The following is a 26,431-nucleotide window of genomic DNA, read 5'->3' as shown; positions in this document are numbered from 1 at the left end:
ATTTTCTTTGACACCTCGAAGAAGGAAGTGTTTTTTCTGCGGAGCTTTTTCCTGTTGGGGTTCTAATCCTTGGTAATGAAGTTTCCCTTGGTCAGTGGCGAGTAAGTCTTTAGCGATAAGGCAACTAATGTTTTTACCAGTGATTTTCTTTGACACCTCGATGACGGAAGTGTTTTTTCAACGGAAGTTTTTGGGGTTCTAATCCTTGGTAATGAAGTTTCCCTTGGTCAGTTGCGAGTAAGTCTTTAGCGATAAGGCAACTAATGTTTTTACCAGTGATTTTCTTTGACACCTCGAAGAAGGAAGTGTTTTTTCTGCGGAGCTTTTTCCTGTTGGGGTTCTAATCCTTGGTAATGAAGTTTCCCTTGGTCAGTGGCGAGTAAGTCTTTAGCGATAAGGCAACTAACGTTTTTACCAGTGATTTTCTTTGACACCTCGAAGAAGGAAGTGTTTTTTCTGCGGAGCTTTTTCCTGTTGGGGTTCTAATCCTTGGTAATGAAGTTTCCCTTGGTCAGTGGCGAGTAAGTCTTTAGCGATAAGGCAACTAATGTTTTTACCAGTGATTTTCTTTGACACCTCGATGACGGAAGTGTTTTTTCAACGGAAGTTTTTGGGGTTCTAATCCTTGGTAATGAAGTTTCCCTTGGTCAGTTGCGAGTAAGTCTTTAGCGATAAGGCAACTAATGTTTTTACCAGTGATTTTCTTTGACACCTCGAAGAAGGAAGTGTTTTTTCTGCGGAGCTTTTTCCTGTTGGGGTTCTAATCCTTGGTAATGAAGTTTCCCTTGGTCAGTGGCGAGTAAGTCTTTAGCGATAAGGCAACTAACGTTTTTACCAGTGATTTTCTTTGACACCTCGAAGAAGGAAGTGTTTTTTCTGCGGAGCTTTTTCCTGTTGGGGTTCTAATCCTTGGTAATGAAGTTTCCCTTGGTCAGTGGCGAGTAAGTCTTTAGCGATAAGGCAACTAACGTTTTTACCAGTGATTTTCTTTGACACCTCGAAGAAGGAAGTGTTTTTTCTGCGGAGCTTTTTCCTGTTGGGGTTCTAATCCTTGGTAATGAAGTTTCCCTTGGTCAGTGGCGAGTAAGTCTTTAGCGATAAGGCAACTAATGTTTTTACCAGTGATTTTCTTTGACACCTCGAAGAAGGAAGTGTTTTTTCTGCGGAGCTTTTTCCTGTTGGGGTTCTAATCCTTGGTAATGAAGTTTCCCTTGGTCAGTGGCGAGTAAGTCTTTAGCGATAAGGCAACTAATGTTTTTACCAGTGATTTTCTTTGACACCTCGATGACGGAAGTGTTTTTTCAACGGAAGTTTTTGGGGTTCTAATCCTTGGTAATGAAGTTTCCCTTGGTCAGTTGCGAGTAAGTCTTTAGCGATAAGGCAACTAATGTTTTTACCAGTGATTTTCTTTGACACCTCGAAGAAGGAAGTGTTTTTTCTGCGGAGCTTTTTCCTGTTGGGGTTCTAATCCTTGGTAATGAAGTTTCCCTTGGTCAGTGGCGAGTAAGTCTTTAGCGATAAGGCAACTAACGTTTTTACCAGTGATTTTCTTTGACACCTCGAAGAAGGAAGTGTTTTTTCTGTGGAGCTTTTTCCTGTTGGGGTTCTAATCCTTGGTAATGAAGTTTCCCTTGGTCAGTGGCGAGTAAGTCTTTAGCGATAAGGCAACTAATGTTTTTACCAGTGATTTTCTTTGACACCTCGAAGAAGGAAGTGTTTTTTCTGCGGAGCTTTTTCCTGTTGGGGTTCTAATCCTTGGTAATGAAGTTTCCCTTGGTCAGTGGCGAGTAAGTCTTTAGCGATAAGGCAACTAATGTTTTTACCAGTGATTTTCTTTGACACCTCGATGACGGAAGTGTTTTTTCAACGGAACTTTTTGGGGTTCTAATCCTTGGTAATGAAGTTCCTGTTGGTCACTACTAATACTTGTACAAGGGAACATCAAGCCAATTAATAAAGCCACTTTGTATACATCAACTCGTTATATGTCAACTAATTAACGACTGGATCAATATGCCACCCAAAATATTTCAATTGCCTTCCTAAAAAAGATTGCTTCATGGTTAGATGATTCTGTTTCCCGTATCCAAATTCATTGTCCCCAAATTATACCGATCGGTCTTGAAATTAATATTGTATATATCATGTATAACATTGTTTAATGTGCTATTATTCGTGCCTTTTATACAATGTCTCACCACAAATAAACCACCTTTGGATTTGTGGTCATGTTTTTAAGATAAATATACCCCAAGGGTTCCTAGCCTTGGGAACAAAAAATCTATTTGACTGTGGTGAATATATCTTTAGCAGTAATCAAAAACAAGGTGTCTACCAGGAATTTTCTTAGACACGTGAAAGACAAACTTTAACAACGCAAACCGACCAATCAATACCGATTTCTCGTTGGTGAATAAGTCTTTAGTGGTAAGCGCACTAATTTTCCTAGTCGCTTTTCTTTGACATGCGTCGAAGACAACATGCATTTCTAGTAGAATCCAAGTATTCCTCTTTGAGTTCCTAGCCTCGAAAATCAAATAATCGACTTGTCTGTGGCGTTTTTGAGATGGGGCCACTAGCAGCCTTGGAAATAATAACGGTGGTCAAAGACCGGTTTATAAATTAAAAATTTGGGGAATAACTGGTCATCATGTCCAGTTTATTAATTCAAAATAATAACAAAAAAAGGTGACCAGACCAGATAAATTATTCGAAACGTGATCAAAAAATAGATAACCATTTTATTAATTCTAGTCTCGTTTTCCCCAGTTAAATACTTCACTGGTCACAAAGACCATTTAATAATTAAAAGCGATTCGGTCATAGGGACCAGTTTAGAAAAAACCATATTTCTAAGGCTGGTCGCGACTCGCTAGTAAATGTTGCTGAAATTAACTATTTGCACCATCTCTATTGAAAGAATGTAAAACGAAGCGTTCTTTATAATATTTTTGATATAATTTATAAAATCTTGTGCATATTTGATCTTCAGCGTAAATAAATTTATGGTTTCAACACGTGGCAATACATAAGAATACATTCAACGTTGTACAAGTTCCTATCGCAAAATTAGGTTCCCAAGTTTGTATAAATAACTCCTTTATTGCTATTTTATTATTAACATGATCATAAATATGTTTTTGTATCAATAATAAAGGAAATAAACTATGATAAATTGTTGAGCTTCATTTTACATCTTATTTTTATCATACAACTTCAGTTGCAAGTCAACTTGTGTTAATTTCGTTACCTTCCATAAATAAACATGGCAGCACCATAAATTTCAAAAAAAACTGGGCTTAGTCAGCTTGTTTTGTTTATAATGTTGGTACAGAATCTCAAGTCCAGATGGCGATAGTACAGCTTTTAATTAGTTTCAATTTTTAATACTAGGTGGCAGCACATGCCAAGAACGTCTTTTTTCACTTTTTTTTACTTGTTTTGATAGAGCCGAGACTTGCTTTAATTTATTTTGTTAATAAACAGTTAAAGTTGAGTTACTTTTAATAAGTATAAAGTGTTCGCTATTTATGAACCAACACATAAGGTAAATAAAGTAGAAGTTAGCTTCAAAGAAGGCTAATTTTTGTTACTTACTAGAAACCAAAATATAAGTTAAGCCTTGTCATTAATTACACTGAAATTTGATGAATATTATCTTTTCACCATGGTGAAATAACACATTTTTTATTCAGTGGTGAAATCTAAAATTAATAAATGTAAGAGCAATATTCGCTTATACTACAATTTAATAAAACTATTAATTAGAGAACATGAAAAATAAACAAGTAATATATAAAATAAAATAGAGGTAGTTATCACTTTGCGCAAGTGCTCAGTTAAAGAGAAGCAGAATTAAGCTTAATCCGTTGGTAAAATGAGATTCTTATGTAGGGAATTCCAGTCATTAATTTGATTTTTTGAGAATTGAGTTAAATCTAATTAAAGTATTTTCGCTTGGCATATTTAGGTTAAGTGAGTGAATGACTGCTAGAACCGATCCACTAATTTAGTGAGAATGTGTTGGAACATATTATTGTAAAAAGAATGCAATAAGCACAGCTGATTGATATTATGGCCAATGATAAAAGATTGGATTGTGAGGGATTTTAATCAAGAAGAAGAAGATAGTATTCTTATAAATTGGTTAAGGGCTTTTTGTAGTAAAGTTTGTCTTTTAACAAAAGTATTTTTATTTTTATTTATCAGACCATGAGTGTAGACGCGTATGGACCCAGCTCTCAAACGCTGACGTTTTTAGATCCTGATGAGGGGACCGAAATTGGTTTATTAGGTGCCGATACACAAGGTTCAGAGTTTGATTTCACCGATTTCACATTGCCATCTCAAACACAAGCATCTCAAATTGACCATGCCAAGTCTCACATTACAAGATCTCAGGTAGTACATTCTTATAACTATTAATGAATTATGTTTTAAATTTAACGAGAAATTATACTAGTAACAGCTGTAACTTTTTCTGAAGCATCTAGTTATATATACATATAACTTGTTCATGTGATGATTACGCTATCATTTTATTAAAAGTAGCTTCTCCCTCCCCTTGGATAAAAATCACACTTTGATAATAATAATAATAACAATTCAGTTGCGGGATATTATGGGCCAGTTGATGAAATTAAATTGTACCCTTCAGATAAATGGCAGTGAAATACATTTGCCAGTTCATAATGGCATTGAACGAGATGTTGCTGCTGCTGCAACTCAAGGTTTAGGAGAATTAACTTTTGAAGAAGATGATGAAGACCAATATTATAATAAAGATTTACCCGATCATGCTTGCAAGTATGTTTGTGGGGAAATGCAACTGCTTTTAATTGAGAGGTCACTTATTGGAGGATGTAATTTCATATTTTTAGGTACTGTGGCATTCATGATCCCAGTTGCGTTGTTCAATGTAATGTTTGTAAAAGGTGGTTCTGTAATGGAAGAGGAAACACTTCAGGAAGGTACATTGACTATCTTTGTTACCTTGTAATTGAAACACTTCTTATTAATCACGATTTCTAAAATACAGCCATATTATCAATCATTTGGTTCGAGCCAAACACAAGGAAGTGACTTTGCATAAGGATGGACCGTTGGGAGAAACTGTCTTGGAATGTTACAATTGTGGTTGCCGCAATGTATTTGTGCTCGGTTTTATACCAGCAAAGGCTGAATCAGTTGTTGTACTACTATGTCGCCAGCCTTGTGCTGCTCAGAGTAGTCTTAAAGATATGAATTGGTATATCGATGGAAAAAGTAACCTCAATCATCAAAATGTTCATTTTAAAAATAATTTTCAGGGACCCGGAACAGTGGAAACCACTGATTAACGATCGATGCTTTCTGTCATGGTTGGTTAAGGTTCCTCAAGAGCAGGAACAGCTAAGAGCTCGACAAATAACAGCTCAGCAGATAAATAAACTAGAGGAATTGTGGAAGGATAATGTGGATGCGTCTTTTCAAGACTTGGAAAAACCTGGAGTAGACGAAGAACCTCAACAAGTGCTTTTGAGGTTTGTTACCTTGTCAAGTTAAAAATTTTAATTTTTAATGCTCTTTTAAAAAAACTACAGATATGAAGATGGCTATCAATATCAAAACATATTTGGTCCTTTAGTCAAAATGGAAGCAGATTATGACAAAAAGTTAAAAGAATCGCAAACGCAAGATAATATCGAAGTGCGATGGGACATTGGACTGAATAAGAAAATCATTGCTTATTTCACAATCGCCAAGTCAGATACGGGTAAATTGGGAAATTTTATTTGTTCTATTTCTGTAAAATACTAATTTATTTTTATTTAGACATGCGATTGATGCATGGCGATGAACTTAGACTGAGATACCTCGGTGAACTTCATAAGCCTTGGTCTGGTGTTGGACATGTGATTAAAATCCCTGATAGTATCCTTTTTCAATGATTCAATTATATATGGTCATTAGGTATATTTGAACCTTAACCACTTGTTATCTTCAGACTATAGTGAAGAGGTTGGAATTGAAATGAAAACTAATTTAGGTGTACCATCTGATTGTACATCAAATTTTGTTGTTGATTTTGTTTGGAAGTCTACTTCCTTTGATAGGTAGGTGTATTTTTCTTGTTTGTACCATTACTTTGTGATTCAAACCTGCCAAAAATTTTGTAGGATGCAAGCGGCTTTGCGAAAATTTGCTGTGGATGAGACTTCAGTTTCTGCTTATATTTACCATAAACTCCTTGGACACGAAGTAGAAGATGTGGTTATACGATGCCAGCTTCCTAAGCATTTTTCTGCAGCAAATCTGCCAGAACTAAACAGATCTCAAGTATACGCTGTGAAGCATTCATTACAGAGGCCCTTGTCACTGATTCAGGTTAATCAAATGATTTCATTTTGACATGTTGGGCACTTTTTTCATTAGAGTGCTTGTAATTAGGGTCCTCCTGGAACGGGTAAAACTGTGACTTCTGCAACGATTGTCTATCATTTGGTCAGGCAAAATAACGGAGCTGTTTTGGTCTGCGCTCCTAGTAACATTGCAGTCGACCAGCTGACGGAAAAAATTCATAAAACTGGACTGAAAGTCGTTAGGCTCTGCGCTAAAAGTAGAGAAGCTATTAATTCTCCCGTCTCTTTCTTGGCATTACACAATCAAATTCGGAATATGGAAGGGTATGTTTTTTTTTCTACATTCTGAGGTTTTCGCAATCTAATTTAATATATTTCCTCTTTGCAGAAGTCATTCGGAACTTCACAAACTCCAACAATTAAAAGATGAAACTGGAGAACTGTCATCCGCTGATGAGAAAAGATACCGTATGCTTAAGAAAGCCTGTGAAAAGGAACTTCTTGAAGCTGCTGATGTGATTTGTTGTACCTGCGTTGGAGCTGGAGATCCACGATTGGCTAGATTTAAATTTCACTCCATTTTAATTGATGAGAGCATGCAAGCTACTGAACCCGAGTGTATGGTTCCGGTGGTTTTGGGAGCTAAGCAATTGATTCTTGTGGGTGATCACTGCCAGCTGGGACCAGTTGTTATGTGCAAAAAAGCAGCTCGAGCAGGATTGTCTCAATCTCTCTTTGAGAGATTGGTTGTTCTAGGAATCAGGCCCTTGCGACTTGAAGTGCAATATAGAATGCATCCTCAGCTTTCAAAGTTTCCTTCTAACTTTTTCTACGAAGGTTCCTTGCAAAATGGAGTGTATGCAGGTAAGATTAAAAGTATTAACCAAATTTCTTCCATTTTCCTAATTTTTTTGACTTTAGATGAACGTAAAATGAAAGGGGTAGATTTCCCATGGCCTCAACCCGATAAGCCAATGTTCTTTTACGCCTGTCAAGGTCAGGAGGAAATTGCCGGTTCCGGAACCTCTTATTTGAACAGAACAGAAGCAGCATTAGTTGAAAAAATTACAACTCGTTTCCTCAAATGCGGTGTTAAACCAGAACAGATTGGCATTATAACACCATATGAAGGCCAAAGAGCTTATTTGGTTCAGTATATGCAATATAATGGCTCCCTTCACGCTAAGTTATACCAGGTAATACGTTAAACTGTTTTCATTTTCATGATAAAATAATTTTTCATTTCTTTATTTTATTTTATTGTATTGTAGGAAATTGAAGTGGCCAGTGTTGATGCTTTTCAAGGAAGAGAAAAAGACTTGATAATCATGTCTTGCGTTCGTTCTAATGAACATCAAGGAATTGGCTTTCTAAATGACCCTCGACGTTTGAACGTTGCTTTAACTCGAGCTAGATTTGGAATTATCATTGTTGGAAACCCTAAAGTTCTTTCAAAGGTAACTCGCTCTGTAAATATAATCGTTCACGAATTGCATACCACTTTGTCTTGTTCTTTTAGCAACCTTTGTGGAATCATCTACTTTCGTTTTACAAAGAAAATAAAGTATTGGTGGAAGGACCCCTGAATAACCTAAAAGAGAGCATGATTCAGTTCAGTAAACCACGGAAATTGGTTAACACTGTCAATCCTGTAAGATCCCTCTTGGCACCACTTTTCCATCTGGTTCAAATGTGTATGTGATTATTAACTTTTTAGGGAGGTCATTTTATGAACACCACCATGTTTGATGCAAGAGAAGCTATGATACCTGGTAGTGTTTACGATAGATCATCTCATCTCAATGGAGGCAAGTTTATCCTAATTATTTTTGCAAAAAATCACTTGTTAATTTTAATGTCTTTTCAGGACCTCCTTTCTTTAATCGTACGCACGACCAAATTTCTTATATCAGCCCTGAAAGAGCTCAGGGCAATGTCGCTAATTTACCTGTTCCAATTGGAATGTTTATGAACATGGCACACATTCCCCCTCGATTTTACAACCAACATCAACAGGCCCTGCAAGGTAACCAGAATATAAGTGAGTAAACCTTTTTTTATAATTTTTAGAACTTCCATTTCAATTTTAAAATTTTAAAACAATTTGATTAGCTCGACAAATGCAACGAAACAGAGGCAATAATAGGAGAAACAATACTGGTAGACCAAACAGAATGACTCGCAGTGGACAGAATGGTGCAAGTTTGAATTTGTCTCAACCAGGATTCAATAGTCAAGCTTCCCAGGACATGATGACGTTCTCTCAAGGACCACTTACCCAAGGTCAATTAACCATGAGTCAAATGAGCCAGCCAACTTTCCCTGGACTTTCACAGCCCGGATTGTCTCAACCTGAGCTGTCGCAGGTACTTTCTATTTTAGGTTATATCAAAGAAGTTTGCTGTAAATGTTTCTGGTTTTTTTTGCGTTAACAGGATAGTTATTTGGTCGATGAGTTGCGTTCTCAGGCTGAAGGGATGTTGTCTCAAGATTCAACCTACCAAGGTGATCGAGCTTATTTCGCTGCTTCTCAATCCGGGCAGTTTTCGCAGCCCTACTGAAAACAGGGCTAGAAGTGACTGACGAATCGTATCCCACTGGTCACCAGCGAGAGTCGATGAAATAAAAAGTAAGATGATGAAGAGGTTTAATGATGTGCGATAAAAACAAAATCATCGGTTTGAAAAAGGAGATACAAATATAAATGAAATATATAAAACATAAGAAAGCCACACGCAAAATAAGCATTTCAAAGAATCTGATGAGACAAAGGATAAAGGCTTTTTTGTTTCAATTTTTGAGCCACACTGACGGAGATATCTTTTTTTTAAATAAAAAGAAAAAATCAGTGCTATAAGAATAACGATAGTTCTGACGAGTAAAATTTCCCAGGAAGATGGAAAAAGATAAAAATGCTCTAAGAAAGAGTTGGCTAAATTTAGTCTGAAGTGAGAGCAGCCAATATATATACTTTAAGGCCTGGATTTTTAAACTGAGCCTTACCCCTTTTTTAATGTTTTAAGAATGGCTAAAGAAACAATTTAGGATGGTTTTGTTTTAAAATTGAAATTGGGAAAATTTTACATATCGCAGATTTGCTTTGAATTCTTGCCACTGTGAGAAATATTTAGGTAACACATTCTTCTCTCTCACACAAAGTACGCAATGTTGTATCAGGGGAAATTATCTAATGCGGAAATTGATGGTTTTTACCTATGACCTTTATTTCACTTTTCCTTTTATTTTTGTCTGGAAATCAGAGATGAACTTTGAACCCTGTATTCGAAAAATTTTATTTTGTCCCTGATTATATCCATAAATAGATTGTAGGTTTTTGTTTAGTAAGTTTCGTTTATTTCTGTCTGTAAATATAGGTACAAAAAAAGGTTTAAAAAAATCTCGCGTCAATTGCCATTTTCCACTTAAATATAATCGATAGTTTATCTTATAATTGCACTGTAAAAGTATGTTTTATAAAATCTTCAACAATGGTAAAACATATTCTTGGAGGGGTGTTAATTTCTTTAGCAGTGTAATATAAGCTTTCAATATTTAGTTTTCAGGATGTTTTTGTAATATCGTTTTCTCGAGGTGTATTTTTTTCTTGTCCTATTTATATAGGAATAAGAAATTTCTGTAGTCGACATTAAAGTTACTGTATAGAAGACATGCATCTCTTTAATTCTTTATCTTAAATTATTTTTGAGTCATGGTGAAATTTTTAACTATATAATACTAATTTCTGAGACACGATACTTCATAAGTATCGTGTCTCAGAAATTAGTATTATATAGTTATGCCTCTCTTTATTTTTTAACAAATTTTATTGGGCTTCAATGGATACCTTTTTAATATCAACTATAGCTTTGAGCATGGCCGCCATTGTGGGGGGAAATTTTTTATCAATAGGAAAAAGCACGGGTGACGTAGTGGCACGTCATACTGTAAACTCCCTATAAGATGAGGTTTTTCCAAGCTATGGTCACAAGCAGCCTTGGAAATAACGGTGGTCAGGTGGTCAAAGACCAGTTAATTAATTGCTCAGACCAGTTTATTTATTCAAAATTTGGGGGGTCACTGGTCACCGTGTCCAGTTTATTAATTCGAAATAATAACAAAAAAACAGAAGGTGACCAGTTTAATAATTCCAAATAATCAATCAATTTTGATTTCCCTATTCACTGGATTTATATGTACAGCGACTCCGCTTACTAGCGCCGCGGGCGCACGTCGAGGTTTTATGTAAAGTCCCTTCGCTCGCATCTCTCGAACGAGTCAAACTGTCTAACCCCCCTCTGGCCTCAAACCCTCAATCCTCTAGTCTCGCTTTCCCTGGAGTACGGTAGGCTACCTGGCTACGCGGTAACGGACCGGAGACTCTGGAGTTACGGGGCCTAGAGAAAGAGAGATAATACGGTAAATTACGAGCGTCTTCTAGGCTATGGTAGTAGTCTTAGGTGAGATAGTACTATATTGTACTATTCTTGTGGTACTCATAAAATACAGTTAACTATTTTGAATACGTGTAAAGTTAATGTTACCAACATAATCTAACTTCTAAACATGTAGTATAGGTTTTTTTAGGCTTATAAATGACATTAGAACATTTTATATAAGACCAGTTTAATAATTCCTAAGCTAGGGGGTCACTGGTCATAAGGACCAGTTTAATAATTCATATGCTAGGGGGTCACTGATCATAAGGACCAGTTTAAAATAAAACCTTATTTCCAAGGCTGGTCACAAGAGGCCTCAGAGTCACAAGATTGTCTAATTTATTTAATGAGCCAAGCACAAATTCTTATAGTTGGTAAATCGCTACCTTAGTACCAAAATCAGGTAATTAGATTTAAGCAAATTTTCTTTTTTGTTGTTTTTTGTAAGAATAATTCAAGCTTCATTTATAGTAAAAATATGAATAATAGTGCACACATAGTTTTTAAAGTTATCAATTTTTTTACCATTTAAAAAATATTTGTACACAAAATTTAGTTTTTTGAGGTACTCGATTTTGGAACTAAGGTAACGAAAATTAATGTGATCAATGTCATTCTGAGGACCTCAGTTTTATTTTAAAAATTGACAACCTGCAAGTTGTTGCTTTTTGCAATCAGCTGAATGCAAGATCACCAAAAAGTCGCGTGTCTGTTGCGTCACTTTTAAAGACGTCACGTCACGTGGTCTTTGGAATCAGCTGTAAAACCGGAAGATGTGATAAAAATATCGTAATAAATTGCACGTGACCGGAGAAGGTTGATTCTGTCGTCTGATTTTGAAGGTTTAATACAAGCAGAAGTTAATTTTTAATTATAATTTGGTATGCACTATACAATAAAATGAGTGATTTGGAATTAGAAGATTGGGTTGCTGTCCGGAAGGATATATTTGTACCCGCTGATTTGGGAAGACAAGCCAAGTTCCTAATTGCATGGAATGAAGAACTAGGTAAAGCCTCTATAACTATGCTACAAAGAAGTCGGCAAGCGAGTGATAATTGGAGCCATTCTGAAGCTGGAATATTTAGTATACTAGAGCTCTTCCACTTCCATCAGCAACTTTCTCTACTTCACCCCAATATAAAGTTCCCGCAATGCTTCCAAACAAAGAAAACATTCTTTCATAAAACAGCAAAGGTTGACCCGAATGAAGCAACAATAAATTTACAATATTATCTAACTGATGCTCTATCATTATGCGGTATAAATGTGATGAGGGGAATCCTATTTCAAAAGGGGGATATTTTCTCTAATTATGAAGAGAGTGTAACAGAATTGAGACAAAAAGGGTTTGAAAGTGATGTTGAAGAGGCTACTAAAGAACTTGATGAAATATTGTTATTAAGGAACAGATGTGAAACAATGTTAGAGATGGTTTCAGTTTATAACATTGAAGAAGAGGTTGTGACGAAATTGGTCATGGCTATGGGAAACTTTTATAATTTCCAACTTTGGCAGTTTCTTGATGAAAGAGAATTTGCCCAGAGTAAAGTTGACAATATTACTGAACAATTAAAGACCAGGGAGATAGGTGAGAGGATTAGAAGAAATCTACAAGACAATCTGGAAAAGTGGAAGGAGCAGTATATGTCTGCAGATGAAGCTGTACAACAACTTTACGAAGAATATTACAGACATACATGTAAAATATTTTTAGAACAACGAAACAGAATGAAAGAAGACCAATTTAATTTTGGCAAAGTTGCCTATAGTCTTCATGCATGGGAAATGTTTCACAACGTAGATGTTAAGTGTAGCCAAGAGAAACTGAAGCTCCTTCATGTTGTAAAAGCCACTAGAGAATTACAACGAGATAGGATATGTGATATTGTAAGGGAAATTTTTAATTGTAGTTAATTTTATCTTAATTTTTTCAATTATGTTTAGAGGAAAGTCAGTTCAAAAAAAGAATCTTATCACGACGAGGAAGTTTACGTAGCTAATATGAACTGTTTAGAAATGGGCCTGGAAATTTTAGAAGAACAAGAAAACTTACTGAAGAAAAAGATTACTTTCATCAAGAATAAAATGCAAAGTAAATTGATTTAAACCTTGGTGTTTGAATTTTTATTTAAATTTAAACTTTTATGATTTTAAGCTCAAGAAGAAGAAGGAATTTTTTTTGATGCCCAAGAAACCTTTGAAGATTGTGATGGTTTGGATGATCCAGTACATGTCAATCCAGAATTATTAAAACTTAAAAAAAATCTTAATTCCATCTTCCGCAAACGCGCTACTATCCGGAACAAAAAGGTCTTTATTCAGCAACAGATGACCTTAAATTGCTGTATTAAATGTGTTTTTATCTCAATTATTTCAGAAAGCTTTAACTGATTCCCGTAAAATGATCATGAAATCCAAAGAGCAGAAACTGATTAAACAAATTAAGCACCATTCGATACAAATAGTGCGTATTTATTGATATTTTCATTCCAAATAATTATAGCTTTGCAAATTCCCCTTTCGCAGAAAAGGGTGGAAAGGGATAAAGAAGAAAAGACTTTAAAGGAGCAAAGAGAGATGGAGAAGCAAAAAACACTTCAAAGACTCAAAAATTACAGAAATAAATATGTAAAAGAGGAAAAAAATAATTTGACCGAAGAAGAGATGTCCAAACTTCCACCTCCACCTTCTGATTGGTTAACAACTGATGAAACCAAAGGAACGGAAAATACTCCATTAGCAGTCCCTAAAAATACAAATGCACCTCAAAAGTTGCAACAACCCCCTGATTTTAAACCCAAATCACCGGAAGTACTAGCACCACCACCTCCTTCTGCCTTAATACCTCCCCCACCACCTCCTCCTTCTGCCTTAATACCTCCCGCTCCCCCACCACCTCCTCCTTCTGCCTTAATACCTCCCGCTCCCCCACCACCTCCTTCTGCCTTAATACCTCCCGCTCCCCCACCACCTCCTTCTGCCTTAATACCTCCTCCACATCCTCCTCCCCCACCACTATTCCCTAATTTACAACCAGTCAAACCAAAATTACCAGTTACCCCAAAACATTTAAGGGAAGAAAACATACAAGCAAGTGGCCCTCCGAGTATTTGTCTGACAGATATCATAGCAGCAAGGGGTAAATTGAAGAAAAGAGACAACGATGATGAAGATTGTGAGTATATATTAGGAACTTCGCTACTTTGTCAAAGACAATTTTATCCCTAGCGTATCGCTGGTATATGGCACCTGAGACAAATTCTTAATTGGCCTTCTTTTAAAAAAAAATTCACATTGCTGGAGTAGGGCATTCTGATGACAGGTCTCCGGTGGTGTGGTCTCTGTTACCGGTACACCGGGCTATAAATTCTGACCCATGGTTCCTTTTTGGAATACCTTGTATTGTCAACTTGAGTATACAACTTTCCTTTTCCAGATGGAAATCGCAGCAAACTCCCTTTACCACAAGATGGAAATTTACAAAGTATTCTAAGATCGGTTGTGTCAAGAATTAGGGTTCATATTAGTGACTCAGATTCAGATTGTAGTCAAGATAATGCAGATTTTGATTAGACAATTATATTTGTTATTAAAGGTATCCAATATTTTTTATATATATTTATACAGATTTATATAATATTAACCTAATGTTTTAAATTATTCTAATTATGTATAGAAATTTTGAGAATAAAAAAATACAGCAATAACCTTAATTTTTTTATTTCACTGATGATATAGTACAAGTCCCATTAATCTCTCTGCATCATCTTTTGCCTTGCCATTTTTTTCTTAGACACTTTCTTCTTAGGAGCTTCTTCATCAGCTGCAGCCTTAGCTACAGCTTGTTCCTTCTCAGATAAAATTACTTCAATGTGGCATGGACTGCTCATGTAAGCTAATAGAAAAACCATTTAATTAACATTTCAGGTAATTTCTCAAACTTAAATTTATATTACGGTTAATTCTTCCGTGAGCCCTGTATGTTCTCCTCCTCATCTTGGGAGCTCTGTTAACTTGAATATGTTCAATGACTAATCTGTCAACATCCAAACCCCTGCAGTCTGCGTTGCTTTCAGCATTACGGAGAAGCTGGAGTAAAAATTCAGCACTCTTCTGTGGCCATCTGCCTTGAGTGCAACCCCATTGCTTAGCCTATGCAAGTTTCAATATTAGACTAATGCATTAAAAATGGTTTAAACCCAACCATTATACCTGTGCCTTTCGTCCTACACCACCATTGAAGCGTCGGAAGGGAACTATTTCCTTCTTAGCAACAACGTTTTTAAGAAATCGTTGGGCTCTACGCAATGGCATCTTTTTAATGGCCTGGGCTGTTTCTCTCGTGTTTTTAAAGTGAACCCTTAGGTTAGAGCCTCTAGCTTTGCAAGCCTTCGTAGCATTCTCTGGTTCCATTGAATACCGTGCCATTTTTGAACCTGTAATGGCAAAGGCTTATATAGTATTAATTGCCATGGACAGTTCGAAAATAAATCTATTTAGAGAACAAAATAGCACAAACAACGTGAAATTTACACGTATTTAGATTTATAGACAATGAAACAAATAGTTATGTAGAAATAATAAATTAAGATTGATTGGATTAAATTTATCAAAACCATACTAACCAAAAATTGCCCTACACGATACGCGTATATTTTCTTCCAGACACTTTCTGTGGAAATTCAGTGGATAGATGGCGCTATACTAGCTACAATGAGCTAATAGCCTGTCATCCAGTGTTGGAAATAAGGCGGTGGCGTCGGTCAAAGACCAGTTTATTTTGGGCTATGACCATTAAATTAAATGGAATCTGGGGGTTCACTGGTCATAATGACCAGTTTATTTTTAATTAAAAGTATAATTCTATACCGAAAAGAGAAAATGATAAAAGCTCTCAGCTTCTCACAGCCAATGAAATTGCGGATTTTGACTTATTTCTACTCCTAAATCGAATGTATTTCCTGGCATCTGGCAGTAATGCATTTTGACGTTCTTCTGCTACAATCAGACATCAGTCAGAAATGCGAAACATCTAGATCAATCATTAAGAATATGTTTAAGAAACATAAGCATAGAAGACATTAAAGCCTATCCCGAAATTTCTTTATGGCTTTTAGAAACAAAAAGAAAGTCAGAAAGGAGTAAAACTGTTTTTATTCGAAGGACTAGAAGATGATGTAAAACTGTAAATACGGATAAGTTTTTATTCGAAGCACAAGAAGATAATGACATATTTTTTAAAGTTCCTTAAGAAATGTGATAAATATCAAAGCTCTTTGGTTTGTGATAAATAAATATCATTATAGTTCCTAATCGCTATTAACTATCAAAAGTAAAATAAAAGAGGGAGGGAGATAAGTGGGGTAGAAAAGAGTGGTCATGACCATAAATTATTTTTTAAGTAGGGGGTATTGTGGTCATATTGACCAGTACTTTTAAAAAGCTTATTTCCAACACTGCTGCCATCTCACACCTTATGGCCAATTTCGGGAAACACTTTGGACGGTACTAAATGTAAAAAATTGGAAGCTCGAAGTGCGAAAAGTGTTAGAAAACATAAAACATTACCTGCATATAAATAAATAAATCTTGTTAATGGCATTTATTATTTATTTTATTTATAAATTGAACTGTATAGATTACACAGTTACTATACTATAAATAAAATAAAAAATCCTATCTGAAAGCCTAAACAACGTAACATTTGGCGGGAATTTTAAAAAAATATTTGAAAGACTAGGCATTACTTGATTTTTAAATTCCTAACTCTGTTTCAAACATTTTCCAATGCAAAAAAGAACGACCTTTTTAGTAATTTACTTTCTTAAATCATACAGGCAATAGATTTCGTGATTTTAAAGGGCAACGCAAGTGAGCTGGCATTTGTGTGAATGTGTATGCAAAGTGCGAAATTTACGGTAAACTCTGCGTGGTCTCGCCAGTACTGGGGGGGGGGCGTACGGGGTTAAAAAGCACGTTACGTTTTCTTTATTTAGCCACAGAGCTTGCGTTGCCCTTTAAGTAACTTGTTTTTGGAAAATATTTCGGTTTCAAAATATCGTAACTGAATTTTTTAGTCCCCACCTCTAAAGCATGGGATTCCGACCATAGAAATATCATAGGTAACTAGAATGCTGCCGCCTACGGCCGAGCTTGACGCCAGTTCGCCTTGAACCTTCAGCCAATGAGAGGCCGTAGAGTGGTTCCGCCAAGGAGGATAATAATAATAATCCTGTGGTTTTTGACTTGTGATTTTCAAGATACCAGATATTTTTGCGTTATATTGTTTTAAAACAATAATGGATCATGCCTGTAGCTCTAAAAATGTTTTTAAACGAAAGAAAACTAAAGGTGAGTAATATAATCTATTGGAATTCCTTATTTCTCACCCTGCTATGGAGCCCAATTTTTCCGACTTCCGGCGCGAACTCAGTAAAAGCATGGAGGAATAGTAGAGGAGGGGAAAGGAAAGAAGGCGCTAAATCCGACAGCGTAGTGCCAGTTCGAGGCAGGGAAAAAAAAAAGAGGGGGAAAGTCGAGGTAGACTTTTTAAAGAATTCAAACCCTAACCGGTAGATCGCGCCATGATCGCACTGCCTTTGTTGGAATGTATGAATAGATAAAAGTCTACCTCGACATACCCCCCGTTTCTACATCCCCCTTTACGCGATTTTTGAAGAGGAATGTCAGTGCTTAGCCCAATAAGAACTATCAATACCACTCCAGGCAGTAGCGGCGCTAAGGTTTTTTCACAGGTGGGCTAATTATTTTGTGGCCCCTAAGAATTTTGTGGCCCTTACAACCATGGAGTGTAGCTTTACTCCATTTTAAAAATTTAGTGACCCCTTATACATTTTACAGGAAGCGAGAAGAGCAAGGTCGTTTTCTTGTTGCGGCTCTCGTCGGGTTTACTGGACCCCTATATGACCTTGTATCCGACCTGGAGGGGACACGTACATGCCCGGGGTATTTCCATAAATTTCCTTTCTTTTCTTTCTATTGTCCATTCAACTTTCTCTCAATTTCCGCTCCCTTCCTCCCGAATCTATCTGTTTATGGTCTACTATCTTATTGAGTAAAAAAATTTATTTTGAAAGGCAATAAAACAAATTTCTAGAGATAAAGAAAATTCATAAATTAAAATATGTGGCCTCTTAATAATAAATTTGTGGCCCCTTTAATATAAATATGTGGCCCCTCTCAGAAATGCAGGGGGGCTAAAGCCCACTTCAGCCCACCCTTAGCGCCGCTACTGACTCCAGGGCTATTCCTCTATGGTAAAAGTCTCACGAGAAAACGGGCTATCGAGAAACGCCGAGATTTCGAATCTAGGGTACGTAGTTATATTATCTTTGATTTTATACGGCAATAAATAAACCTGTAAACCCATAGAAATCTCATAGGTAACTAGAATGCTGCCGTGTAACTGGCAAATGGCCCAAACGCCGTGGCCAGATCTCAGCCAATCAGAGCTCAAAGAGCGGTTCTCGCCAAGAATTTAATGTCACCGGAGAGAATGACGTCACCTATCTCCCGCTATAGTAACGGAACCAAGGAGGATTATTATCCTCCTTGGCGGAACCACTCTACGGCCTCTCATTGGCTGAAGGTTCAAGGTGAACTGGCGTCAAGCTCGGCCGTAGGCGGCAGCATTCTAGTTACCTATGAGATTTCTATGTGTAAACCTGTCGCGTAAAAATATTTCCCATAAGTTCTTCCAAAAGTATAACCCGTTTTTGACTCTGTGATAACTATTCGCGTACGAAACGAGTCTAGGTGGCATAACGCCGCTAGCTTCTCCGAGGTAGCGCTTATGATCTAGCGTCTGCTACAGACAAATTATAAAGTCAAAAGGACGTTTTTTCTTAAATAATCTTATCAAAATATAGGCAAACAATGCCAAATTTATATTAAAATGCAAGTATCATTATTTAGAAAGTAAAATTTACTAATAGCGTCTGCTTTAGCCGTTACCTACATAGAAATAGAAATGAAACTAGAACCATTGCGCTTTGCGCCAATCCCAAGGGAAACGGGCAAGCTAGAAGGCTGCCATTAGAGTGGAATCGGGCTATCCGCGCCATCTGACAAGCGAGTTAAACATTGTCGCCATAGTTACGGAGGAAATTTTTAAGCCGCTTAGCCACTGCGAATCACGTTGTGCGCAGTGACGATACTTTTGTGTTTGCGTTTTTTGCGTCTATAAGCACACGGCCAACTTCGATCACGCGTACCGCGCTTTAGCGGCCCCGTAAATCGCCTCGCATCTAATGTTAATTTGCGTATATGAATAATCCCGATAGGAGCGCTACATACGACCAAAAACCTACTATCACCAAAGGCGGGGAATACAAGCGAAATCGCGGAAAAATGTTTTTTTCTTCGGTTTTCTACTTTCCTATTTAGAAAAAACAAGGTTTAGTAAGTTAAACTACCTTTTCGCAATATATTTATGTATAATTCATAATCAAAAAAATATTACCTTATAAATATTAAATGAAGAAAAAGAGACGCGTTTTTTACGCGAAGGCGCCATATTATAATACATAGTTTTGAAGGCTGTAGAGGTGTTTAGAGCGTTTTGACGCGTAAATAATGTATCTCTTAAAATTTATAAATCTTTAATAATAACAAATCTTTATTAATAGTATATATATATTTAATTCACGAGTTTATAACCGTTCTTAGGTAGTATTTTCTGTAAATCTAATTAGTTTTAAGAGTAAGGATCTTAAAACTAATATAATTGAAGATAAAAGATGCTTAGGTACATCTTTGGAACTAAATAGGTAAAAGATAGATGGTCTTCAGCCTGCATTTCAAGGAGGATGATTTCTGTTCAGGTTTGTACCTTTATTATGGAAAAAGTTTTAGTCAGATAAAATTACAAACCGGCCCTTTCTAAATATACAATATTATAATTTATTGCGCCTATAATATATTTTAACTTAATATTATTAACAAATAATATAATATTTTAACAAAAAATGTTAAAATAATATATTTACCCTGAAGTTACAGTGATCTTCTTTTCACTTTTTGTTTTATTTATTTATTTACATGTGTTTCAAGTATTAAACAATAATACTATGTTGCTGGCAGCATCTAGAGGATGTTCTTGGTTTCTGTTTAACTCTTTTATAATTTATAAACACCGTTAAAAAATTTGAATAATGAAAAAAATATTATACTATTAGTTAAATATTAACCTACATTCGGTTTAATTTAATGTTTTTCAAAATTTATTTAAAAATAATTATTTTTTGTGGATTTTTCCTATCTGACTAACGTTAAATTTTGGTCGTAGCGAAAGCCTGGTGGGGAAATATATACACGGTAAATTCAGGCGATTGACGGGGCCGCTAAAGCCGGGTACGCGCGATCGAAGTTGGCCGTGATAAGCGTAACCTCGGATAATTAAAAATGGTAAAAAAATTATTTTTTTGCTTCGTAATAACCGATTTCGGAAATAAAATGCTCATTTCACAAGTATGTAATATTATAAGAATTATTTTTCAAGAGACAAAAACCTGGGAATGAAAGGGAAAGCAATAGGTGTTTCTATAAAATAAATCAATAAATAAATTAAATGTATGAAATGTTTTTCCCCGCGTCACGAGCTTAAGCTTTTCAGTGCTTTATTGGCACACGCGTTTCGCACGATAGCTAGCGACGTAGAAAAAACATTTACTTGTGACCTCCCGTATTTTATAGAAACACCTATTATACACAAGTTTTCTAAGCCTATTTTATTTCAAGGTCAGTAAATTTAAAACGTGTATTATATTTACGGTAATGTAGATTCTTGTGAACATAATGAATTTCAAATTTGTTTAAATAACTTCTATGTTGTCGTTGAAATAATAAATCTTTTTTTTGCAACTCAACAATGTCGAAAACCAATCGAAAAACACAAACAAACCAGACGACGTTGCATAAGACGTTATGCCACGTGATCATATTTAGTTTAAATTATTTTTATTAGATGGCGCGTACATGTGCAATTCCACTCTAATGGCGGCCATCTAGCTGTTACATTTCCCCCCAATCCGATCGTGGTTCTAGTCTCATTTCTATTTCTATGGGTAACTATCTAGGTTTCAATGGCGAACCAAAGGGGGCATAGCGATAGTTTTCGGTCGCGAATACTAAAATATTATTAGATTATCATTACGCAGTTTATAAGCAAACATTGTGTGGGCTCTTGGGGGAAAGGGCATTGCATTAAAGAAAAAAAACAAATTCGAAGATTTAAAATTATTCAAAAGCTATAGTATTCAGAAAAATATTTATTGTGATAGTTATACATTCGCCTTATATTACTAACTCAAACTTCCTTGAGTGTTCTAAGAACGGGTAATGCAACCTTTGGAAAAAGACGAAATAATCGTAGATTCGCTGAAAACGATTGAAGTTTCTATATTAGCAATTTAAAACATTAATTTGAGGTACATTTTGCTATATGACAGAAGCGTACCATTTTTTTTTAAATATTAAATTGTAAATAGTTGAAATTTTGCAAGAAACTTCGCGAACTACTTCGTATTAAGCCAGTAAATTTATTTATCTTCTTAAGGATCAGAAAAGGATTGGCCGATTGATTGGCTCTCATTCATCTGAGCGCGTTTTTGCCCCAGAATCCAGAACGTTGGACATTGAGGTGTTGAAATTATGGATACTACAATCAAAGATAATAAAAACCTTGTACCCTAGATTGGAAATAACTGCCTCGCGCGTAGGCAATAGTGTTTACCCACTTCCTTTCGGAACTCCGAAAAAATTACCTCCATAGATACCATGGTAACTATAGATTTAAGATTTATTGGTAAACCCATGCAAAGTACAACCCCTTGAAATCGGGGCGGCGTCACCAAATTAAAGGGAGCACGGTTTAAAAACAATACACAACATTAAACCAAATATAAGTTACAGACAGCAACAATAAAAATGTGTATATAACCATGTGTAACATAATGTTACACATGATATAACGAATAAACATTTAAATTCCTAAATATTTTCCCGACGCCACTTATCTTTATTAGCCCTCCAGGTAACCAGAATGTGTTTAATTATATACAAGTGATAGATAATACCACGGCCAACTTTTATGACGCAATGTTCGCGCAACGGCACGTCATCGAAATTGGCCGTTATATGACATTTTCCAAGATGTCATCGGAAGTTCTTGCTTTAGAGGTCACAGAGGTGAGGACTTTTATTATATTTTTTTGGGCTCGAATCTGTGTAAGAATTTTCAGTTTCATCGTCCAATCTAGGATAAACAAAAACACAACACCCACTTTTGCTACTTCTAGGTCAAATGTGAGGGGGTAAAAGACTAACAGCCCTCAATACTTCTTTCCATAAAATCTTACATGATAACGCTAAAGTTTACTAACGAGGAGACTACCCGAGGTGATAATCACCGATTTTGTTGAAACTTGGTGTGTATGTAGACCCAGGGCTGGATTAACCAATAGGCCGAATAGGCCTGGTACAAGGGGCACCAAGATGCTTCGAAAAAAATAAAAGTACAAAACTTTAATCATTTGCTTTTCACAAAATATTTTCAGGAGTTATTTTAGTAAATGCGTCCACCCCTATGAACTAAAAACGTTTGATTGTCACATTCTCTGACGGACTGCCGTCTAGCTCCTGACGTCTGACGACATACTAAATCTGGCAACAAAATGAATTTTCCTTCCATTTCTCAATATAAATTGAGGAAGCGCCTAGCTCGCTTCGCTCGCTATTGAAAGGGGGGCACCAAAATTAACTTGGGCCTAGGGCCCAATAAAGTCTTAATCCGGCCCTGAGACCTTATGGTAACATGAAATTTCACCAAGGGAAAAGTTGCAATTTACATTAGTTTTGCCATGGCAACCGAAAATGTTTTTGACAACACAGTACGTATATTTTCTCATTGAAAATAACATGGGAATCCCTGTGAAAATTTTCAAAACCAAAAAATATAGATCAAAATTGACAAATGAAATTAATTTTATGATATTTTGATGAATTTTGGTCAATTTGATCAAATTTGATCAGAACCGGTAAAAATGGAGAAAAGCGAAATATAAAAATAAAAAGTTGTATTTACCAACTAATCGCCAAATCGACGGTAATAAATTTTATCAAAATTAATAAAATAGAATTTGGTTGTTTGAATTTGATCAAAATTAATAATTTTAATTAGAATTATTATTACTATTATTTAGAAGTGCTCAGATTCCCATGTCATTTTCAATGGGAAAATATACATACTGTGTTGTCAAAAACATTTTCGGTTGCCATGGTAAAACTAATGCCCATTGCAACTTTTCCCTTGGTAAAATTTCTTGTTACCATAAGGTTAGACTTAAAATTAAACGTAGAACACATTTCTAATTGGAACCATTCTTCTAATCCTGACGGTTCTCGACGTAAAATTTTAATGACCTTGAAGACCTGGTTCAAGGTCATTGAAATTTTCATTGTCATTTGTCCCCCTGCACTCTCTATGTAACCTGCAAATTTCAAATTCTTAAATAAAACACATTTTGAGTAATTGCCTCTGTATCGATTTTTAGTTAGCACCCTGTATATTAATATCGAGCTTCTTTAGGTTTCGTCGAAAGGGAGCGGTGTACAAAAATATGCATTGAATTCACAATCAAAATAATCCCATGACAGTATTAGTAGTCCCTGCAAGCGTAAAGTAGAGCCATCTATGTGTGGTATATGCAAAAAAATATTTTTTTTTCTTTCAAAATTTTCAAAATTATTATTATTCTTTCAAAATTATTTTTTTTCTTTCCAAATTATTTTTATTTTCTTTCAAATTTTTATTTTCTTTCAATTTTTTTTTCTTTCAATTTTTTTTTTTTCAAAATTATTTTTTTTCTTTCAAAATTATTTTTTTTCTTTCAAAATTATTTTTTTTTCAACAAAAATTATATTTTAAAATATTTTTTTTTTTGGAAAAATATCAATTTTTTTTTTTTTCAACGAAAACCTTTTTTCTTTTTAATTTTGACCGGGATGGCGTGCCATATAGTACCCACCTAGTTTCAATAAAATCGGTGATTATCACCTCGGGTAGTCTCCTCATAAGTCCTATTTCATCAGAAAATATATTAACTACATTTTTCATCAATCCATTAATTAGAATAATATATTTTTTAAATACTTAGCTTCTGAACAGTAAGAATAACTTTAATGCGATAAAAATGAAACATTTTGTCTTCAAAATTTATTATTTTAATAAGAACTTGCTCCCAATTCCGTTGCTCCGTCACTGACCTCGGAGCAGTAATTAAAGTAGCAGGGAATTGGTTGCTCTCTCACGGATCAAGGTCCCCCAATACAGAGACCTTCTATCAGTATCTAGATAGAAGGTCTCTGGCCAATATAAAACTAGTTTAAATCCGAGATCTGTACTCGATGGACGAATGGGACACTCAATAAGTGTATACTTTTCGCTTGTTGTGGAAAAAAATAAGGTATACGCCTTTTATGCTGAATTAAACTATTAGCTTGCAGACCAAAGAAAAACGCCATAAAACACAAAATGTATTAAAATTTCAATGCAAGTAATCTGTTAATAATAATAATAATCAGCTAGACTAATATCCAAGGCACCACCAGGGGCCTCCCCCACCAACTTTTTTCCAAAGTTGGCAAACTAGCTAGCATTTCAATCTTAAAGATGGCAAATTTAGAATTTCTATATTTCGAGGTAATATGATATTTGCTTTATTATTTAAAGAAAATTTAATTCGTTTAAATATATTTAAAACGATATAATATAAATTTTGTTCAATTATGTGTCGCTCCTCCAGATGCGTTGGTCCTAAAATACCAAAATATATTTAGACTTGTTCCAACTCTATGCCCAACGCGGTTTTTTATTTAAATTCCATAGATAAAGTAGTGCCTCGGTAGTGCCATCGTTGGAACTGTTTTTGCGCGGTCTGTGTTCAGTGAAGTGAGTAGTGCGTTGTGAAGTCATTATTTGGCCAATGTGCGTTTTCTTCTCACGAGGACAAGCTGGAATTTTGATGGTTTAAGCCCGTCATTCAGGCTGTATTTCTTATACTTCATATGAAACAGTTTGGTTTTTATATTTTCAGGTAGTTTGGTTTTTATATTTTATTTTTTTATTCGTATTTCTATTTTTCTTAATTTGTTTTTCGTTGTTTTTGGATTCTTGTTTTTTTTTGGATTTGTCTTAATTTTTTATTCGTATTTCTATAGCGTTCTGATTTTGAATTTGTATTTTTATGGAATTCAATTGATATTTCTGCTAGGAAATAATTTTGAATTTTCATCTTTTTTGCGATTCGTTGCAATTTCTGTAATTGCAAAATCGGCCATGAAACCAAAAACTTCAACAATCTTAGCTGAACCGCCAAATAAACACACTCGGCCAACCTCTTTGCCGATAGGTGCATCACTAACTGGTTCAGAAATTGACCATAGGCAAAGAAAGAGGGCTACAGATAGGGAAAGGTACGCTGCCAAAAGCCAAGACCAAGACCCTGCTTTCCGGGATCGACAAAATCTCAAAAGGCGGATTGCTTATGCTGCCAAAAAAACAAATTACCGTTGCTTCATCAACTTCTGTTGCAGATTTGCCAACTGGGGAGACAAATACAGAGTCAATAGGTACAAGTTCGCCAGTGTCTTCGAGTTGTTCACAAATTGCAGAACCGTCTAACCTTGCAGTGGAAGATAGACCAATGCCAGACGGAGAAGTCGGTGCAAAACCACTAGGTGCAGAACCGTTTGACCTTGAAGTGCAAAGTACACCAATTCCTGGCCATTGTTCTATGGGACCCCCCAACGTAACTATATCTCGCCACGCATTTTCCATAGCAAAATGTACGATTTATTGACAAACTAAAGTAACACAACGTTTTTGGAAAACCTAACCTATCGTTATATTATAAACTTCTATTTTAGACCTTGGTAGTATCCGTAGCGCATGAGTTACTGAGTATCCGTAATGTATTTCAGGCCGCATAAAAAAGTTGGAGCATTGTTGCCAGCCGTACGATAATTATTGGTACATGTCGATAATGAAAATGGTTAAAAACTACATTTTTACCTCTCCGAGGGGACTTTGTACCCTAGGAGGGGTTATACAACCACCATGTCTGTCTGTGGGTGGGTTTGTCTGTCAGTCCTTCGAACGCGTTCGCATTTTCGGGGCAAAGGGTAATCACTGCGTACCCAGTTTCTTAGAATCAGGGAAAAGGTTTTTCCAAAAGCGCCCTCTTTTTGTCATTGGGTGAAGTATAATTTTTTAATCGGCCGGGATTCGAACCCGAGCCCTTTTGCAAAGTTGCACGACAGGTGAGCGTTCTACCGCAGAACCACGGATACAGTTACGCTTAACTGATAATTAAAAACTCTTCCGAGGAGAGGTATATTTTAGCTTGCCAACTTGTTAATATTTCATTTCTGTTTTAAACCCGTCATTTTGAATAATTCTGCCGAGGCGTACGATAATGTGCGTATTTTTTTTAACTTTAACAGAAAATGGTTAAAAATGACATTTTTAATATTTAATTTCTGTTTTAAACCCGTCGAAATTTTAAATTAGGAACAGCTAGATTTCTTTTGAAAGGTTAACTACGTTTTCAGTTTATCACGCAGACTGCCAAC

At 35.7% G+C, this 26,431-nt stretch overlaps 3 protein-coding genes across 5 annotated transcripts; 2 read left to right on the top strand and 1 right to left on the bottom strand.

Annotated features, from left to right (window-relative positions):
• The first annotated feature begins 3,459 nt into the window (after positions 1 to 3,459).
• Upf1 (Upf1 RNA helicase) lies at positions 3,460 to 9,168 on the top strand. Its single transcript, XM_090162106.1, has 19 exons — positions 3,460 to 3,547; positions 4,210 to 4,401; positions 4,658 to 4,806; positions 4,881 to 4,970; positions 5,039 to 5,248; positions 5,310 to 5,522; positions 5,583 to 5,755; positions 5,815 to 5,913; positions 5,987 to 6,095; positions 6,159 to 6,366; positions 6,430 to 6,665; positions 6,730 to 7,205; positions 7,263 to 7,537; positions 7,613 to 7,798; positions 7,861 to 7,992; positions 8,059 to 8,149; positions 8,209 to 8,382; positions 8,454 to 8,707; positions 8,777 to 9,168. The coding sequence occupies exons 2-19, from the start codon at positions 4,213 to 4,215 to the stop codon at positions 8,900 to 8,902; spliced, it is 3,390 nt and encodes a 1,129-aa protein (XP_090018232.1). The 5' UTR covers positions 3,460 to 3,547; positions 4,210 to 4,212; the 3' UTR covers positions 8,903 to 9,168.
• Positions 9,169 to 11,480: 2,312 nt separating this feature from the next.
• LOC149923163 (junction-mediating and -regulatory protein-like) lies at positions 11,481 to 14,473 on the top strand. 3 transcript variants are annotated; one of them, XM_090163098.1, is made up of 7 exons: positions 11,481 to 12,667; positions 12,725 to 12,872; positions 12,936 to 13,090; positions 13,158 to 13,244; positions 13,307 to 13,697; positions 13,770 to 13,955; positions 14,217 to 14,473. In XM_090163098.1, the coding sequence occupies exons 1-7, from the start codon at positions 11,678 to 11,680 to the stop codon at positions 14,351 to 14,353; spliced, it is 2,094 nt and encodes a 697-aa protein (XP_090019224.1). In that variant the 5' UTR covers positions 11,481 to 11,677; the 3' UTR covers positions 14,354 to 14,473. The 3 variants fall into 3 exon arrangements, with proteins under 3 accessions (XP_090019224.1, XP_090019223.1, XP_090019222.1); XM_090163097.1 differs by having other exon boundaries at positions 13,307 to 13,718; positions 13,752 to 13,955; XM_090163096.1 differs by having other exon boundaries at positions 13,307 to 13,955; positions 14,217 to 14,472.
• Positions 14,474 to 14,484: 11 nt separating this feature from the next.
• RpL17 (ribosomal protein L17) lies at positions 14,485 to 15,488 on the bottom strand. Its single transcript, XM_090163099.1, has 4 exons — positions 15,406 to 15,488; positions 14,993 to 15,216; positions 14,737 to 14,932; positions 14,485 to 14,675 (listed from the first exon to the last, which is right to left on the bottom strand). The coding sequence occupies exons 2-4, from the start codon at positions 15,206 to 15,208 to the stop codon at positions 14,530 to 14,532; spliced, it is 558 nt and encodes a 185-aa protein (XP_090019225.1). The 5' UTR covers positions 15,209 to 15,216; positions 15,406 to 15,488; the 3' UTR covers positions 14,485 to 14,529.
• Between the last annotated feature and the right edge of the window lie 10,943 nt (positions 15,489 to 26,431).

This window comes from Leiobunum rupestre, chromosome 11 (assembly GCF_980474605.1).
Source record: "Leiobunum rupestre chromosome 11, qqLeiRupe1.1.hap1, whole genome shotgun sequence".
In the NCBI taxonomy this organism is placed as follows: Eukaryota; Metazoa; Arthropoda; class Arachnida; order Opiliones; family Sclerosomatidae; genus Leiobunum; species Leiobunum rupestre.
The sequence above is the reverse complement of the archived record's forward strand: the minus strand, read 5'-3'. Positions and strand labels throughout refer to the sequence as shown.

Excerpts from the sequence above, each read along its gene's own strand:
- Upf1 (XM_090162106.1), top strand. The coding sequence starts at position 4,213 with ATGAGTGTAGACGCGTATGGACCCAGCTCTCAAACGCTGACGTTTTTA. Across the intron at positions 5,249-5,309 it reads AGTCTTAAAGATATGAATTG|GGACCCGGAACAGTGGAAAC; the intron begins GTATATCGATGG and ends AATAATTTTCAG. Across the intron at positions 7,206-7,262 it reads GCAAAATGGAGTGTATGCAG|ATGAACGTAAAATGAAAGGG; the intron begins GTAAGATTAAAA and ends TTTTGACTTTAG.
- RpL17 (XM_090163099.1), bottom strand. The coding sequence starts at position 15,208 with ATGGCACGGTATTCAATGGAACCAGAGAATGCTACGAAGGCTTGCAAA. Across the intron at positions 14,933-14,992 it reads GTGTAGGACGAAAGGCACAG|GCTAAGCAATGGGGTTGCAC; the intron begins GTATAATGGTTG and ends AAACTTGCATAG. Across the intron at positions 14,676-14,736 it reads GGCTCACGGAAGAATTAACC|CTTACATGAGCAGTCCATGC; the intron begins GTAATATAAATT and ends TTTTTCTATTAG.
- LOC149923163 (XM_090163096.1), top strand. The coding sequence starts at position 11,678 with ATGAGTGATTTGGAATTAGAAGATTGGGTTGCTGTCCGGAAGGATATA. Across the intron at positions 12,873-12,935 it reads CATCAAGAATAAAATGCAAA|CTCAAGAAGAAGAAGGAATT; the intron begins GTAAATTGATTT and ends TATGATTTTAAG. Across the intron at positions 13,956-14,216 it reads AGACAACGATGATGAAGATT|ATGGAAATCGCAGCAAACTC; the intron begins GTGAGTATATAT and ends TTCCTTTTCCAG.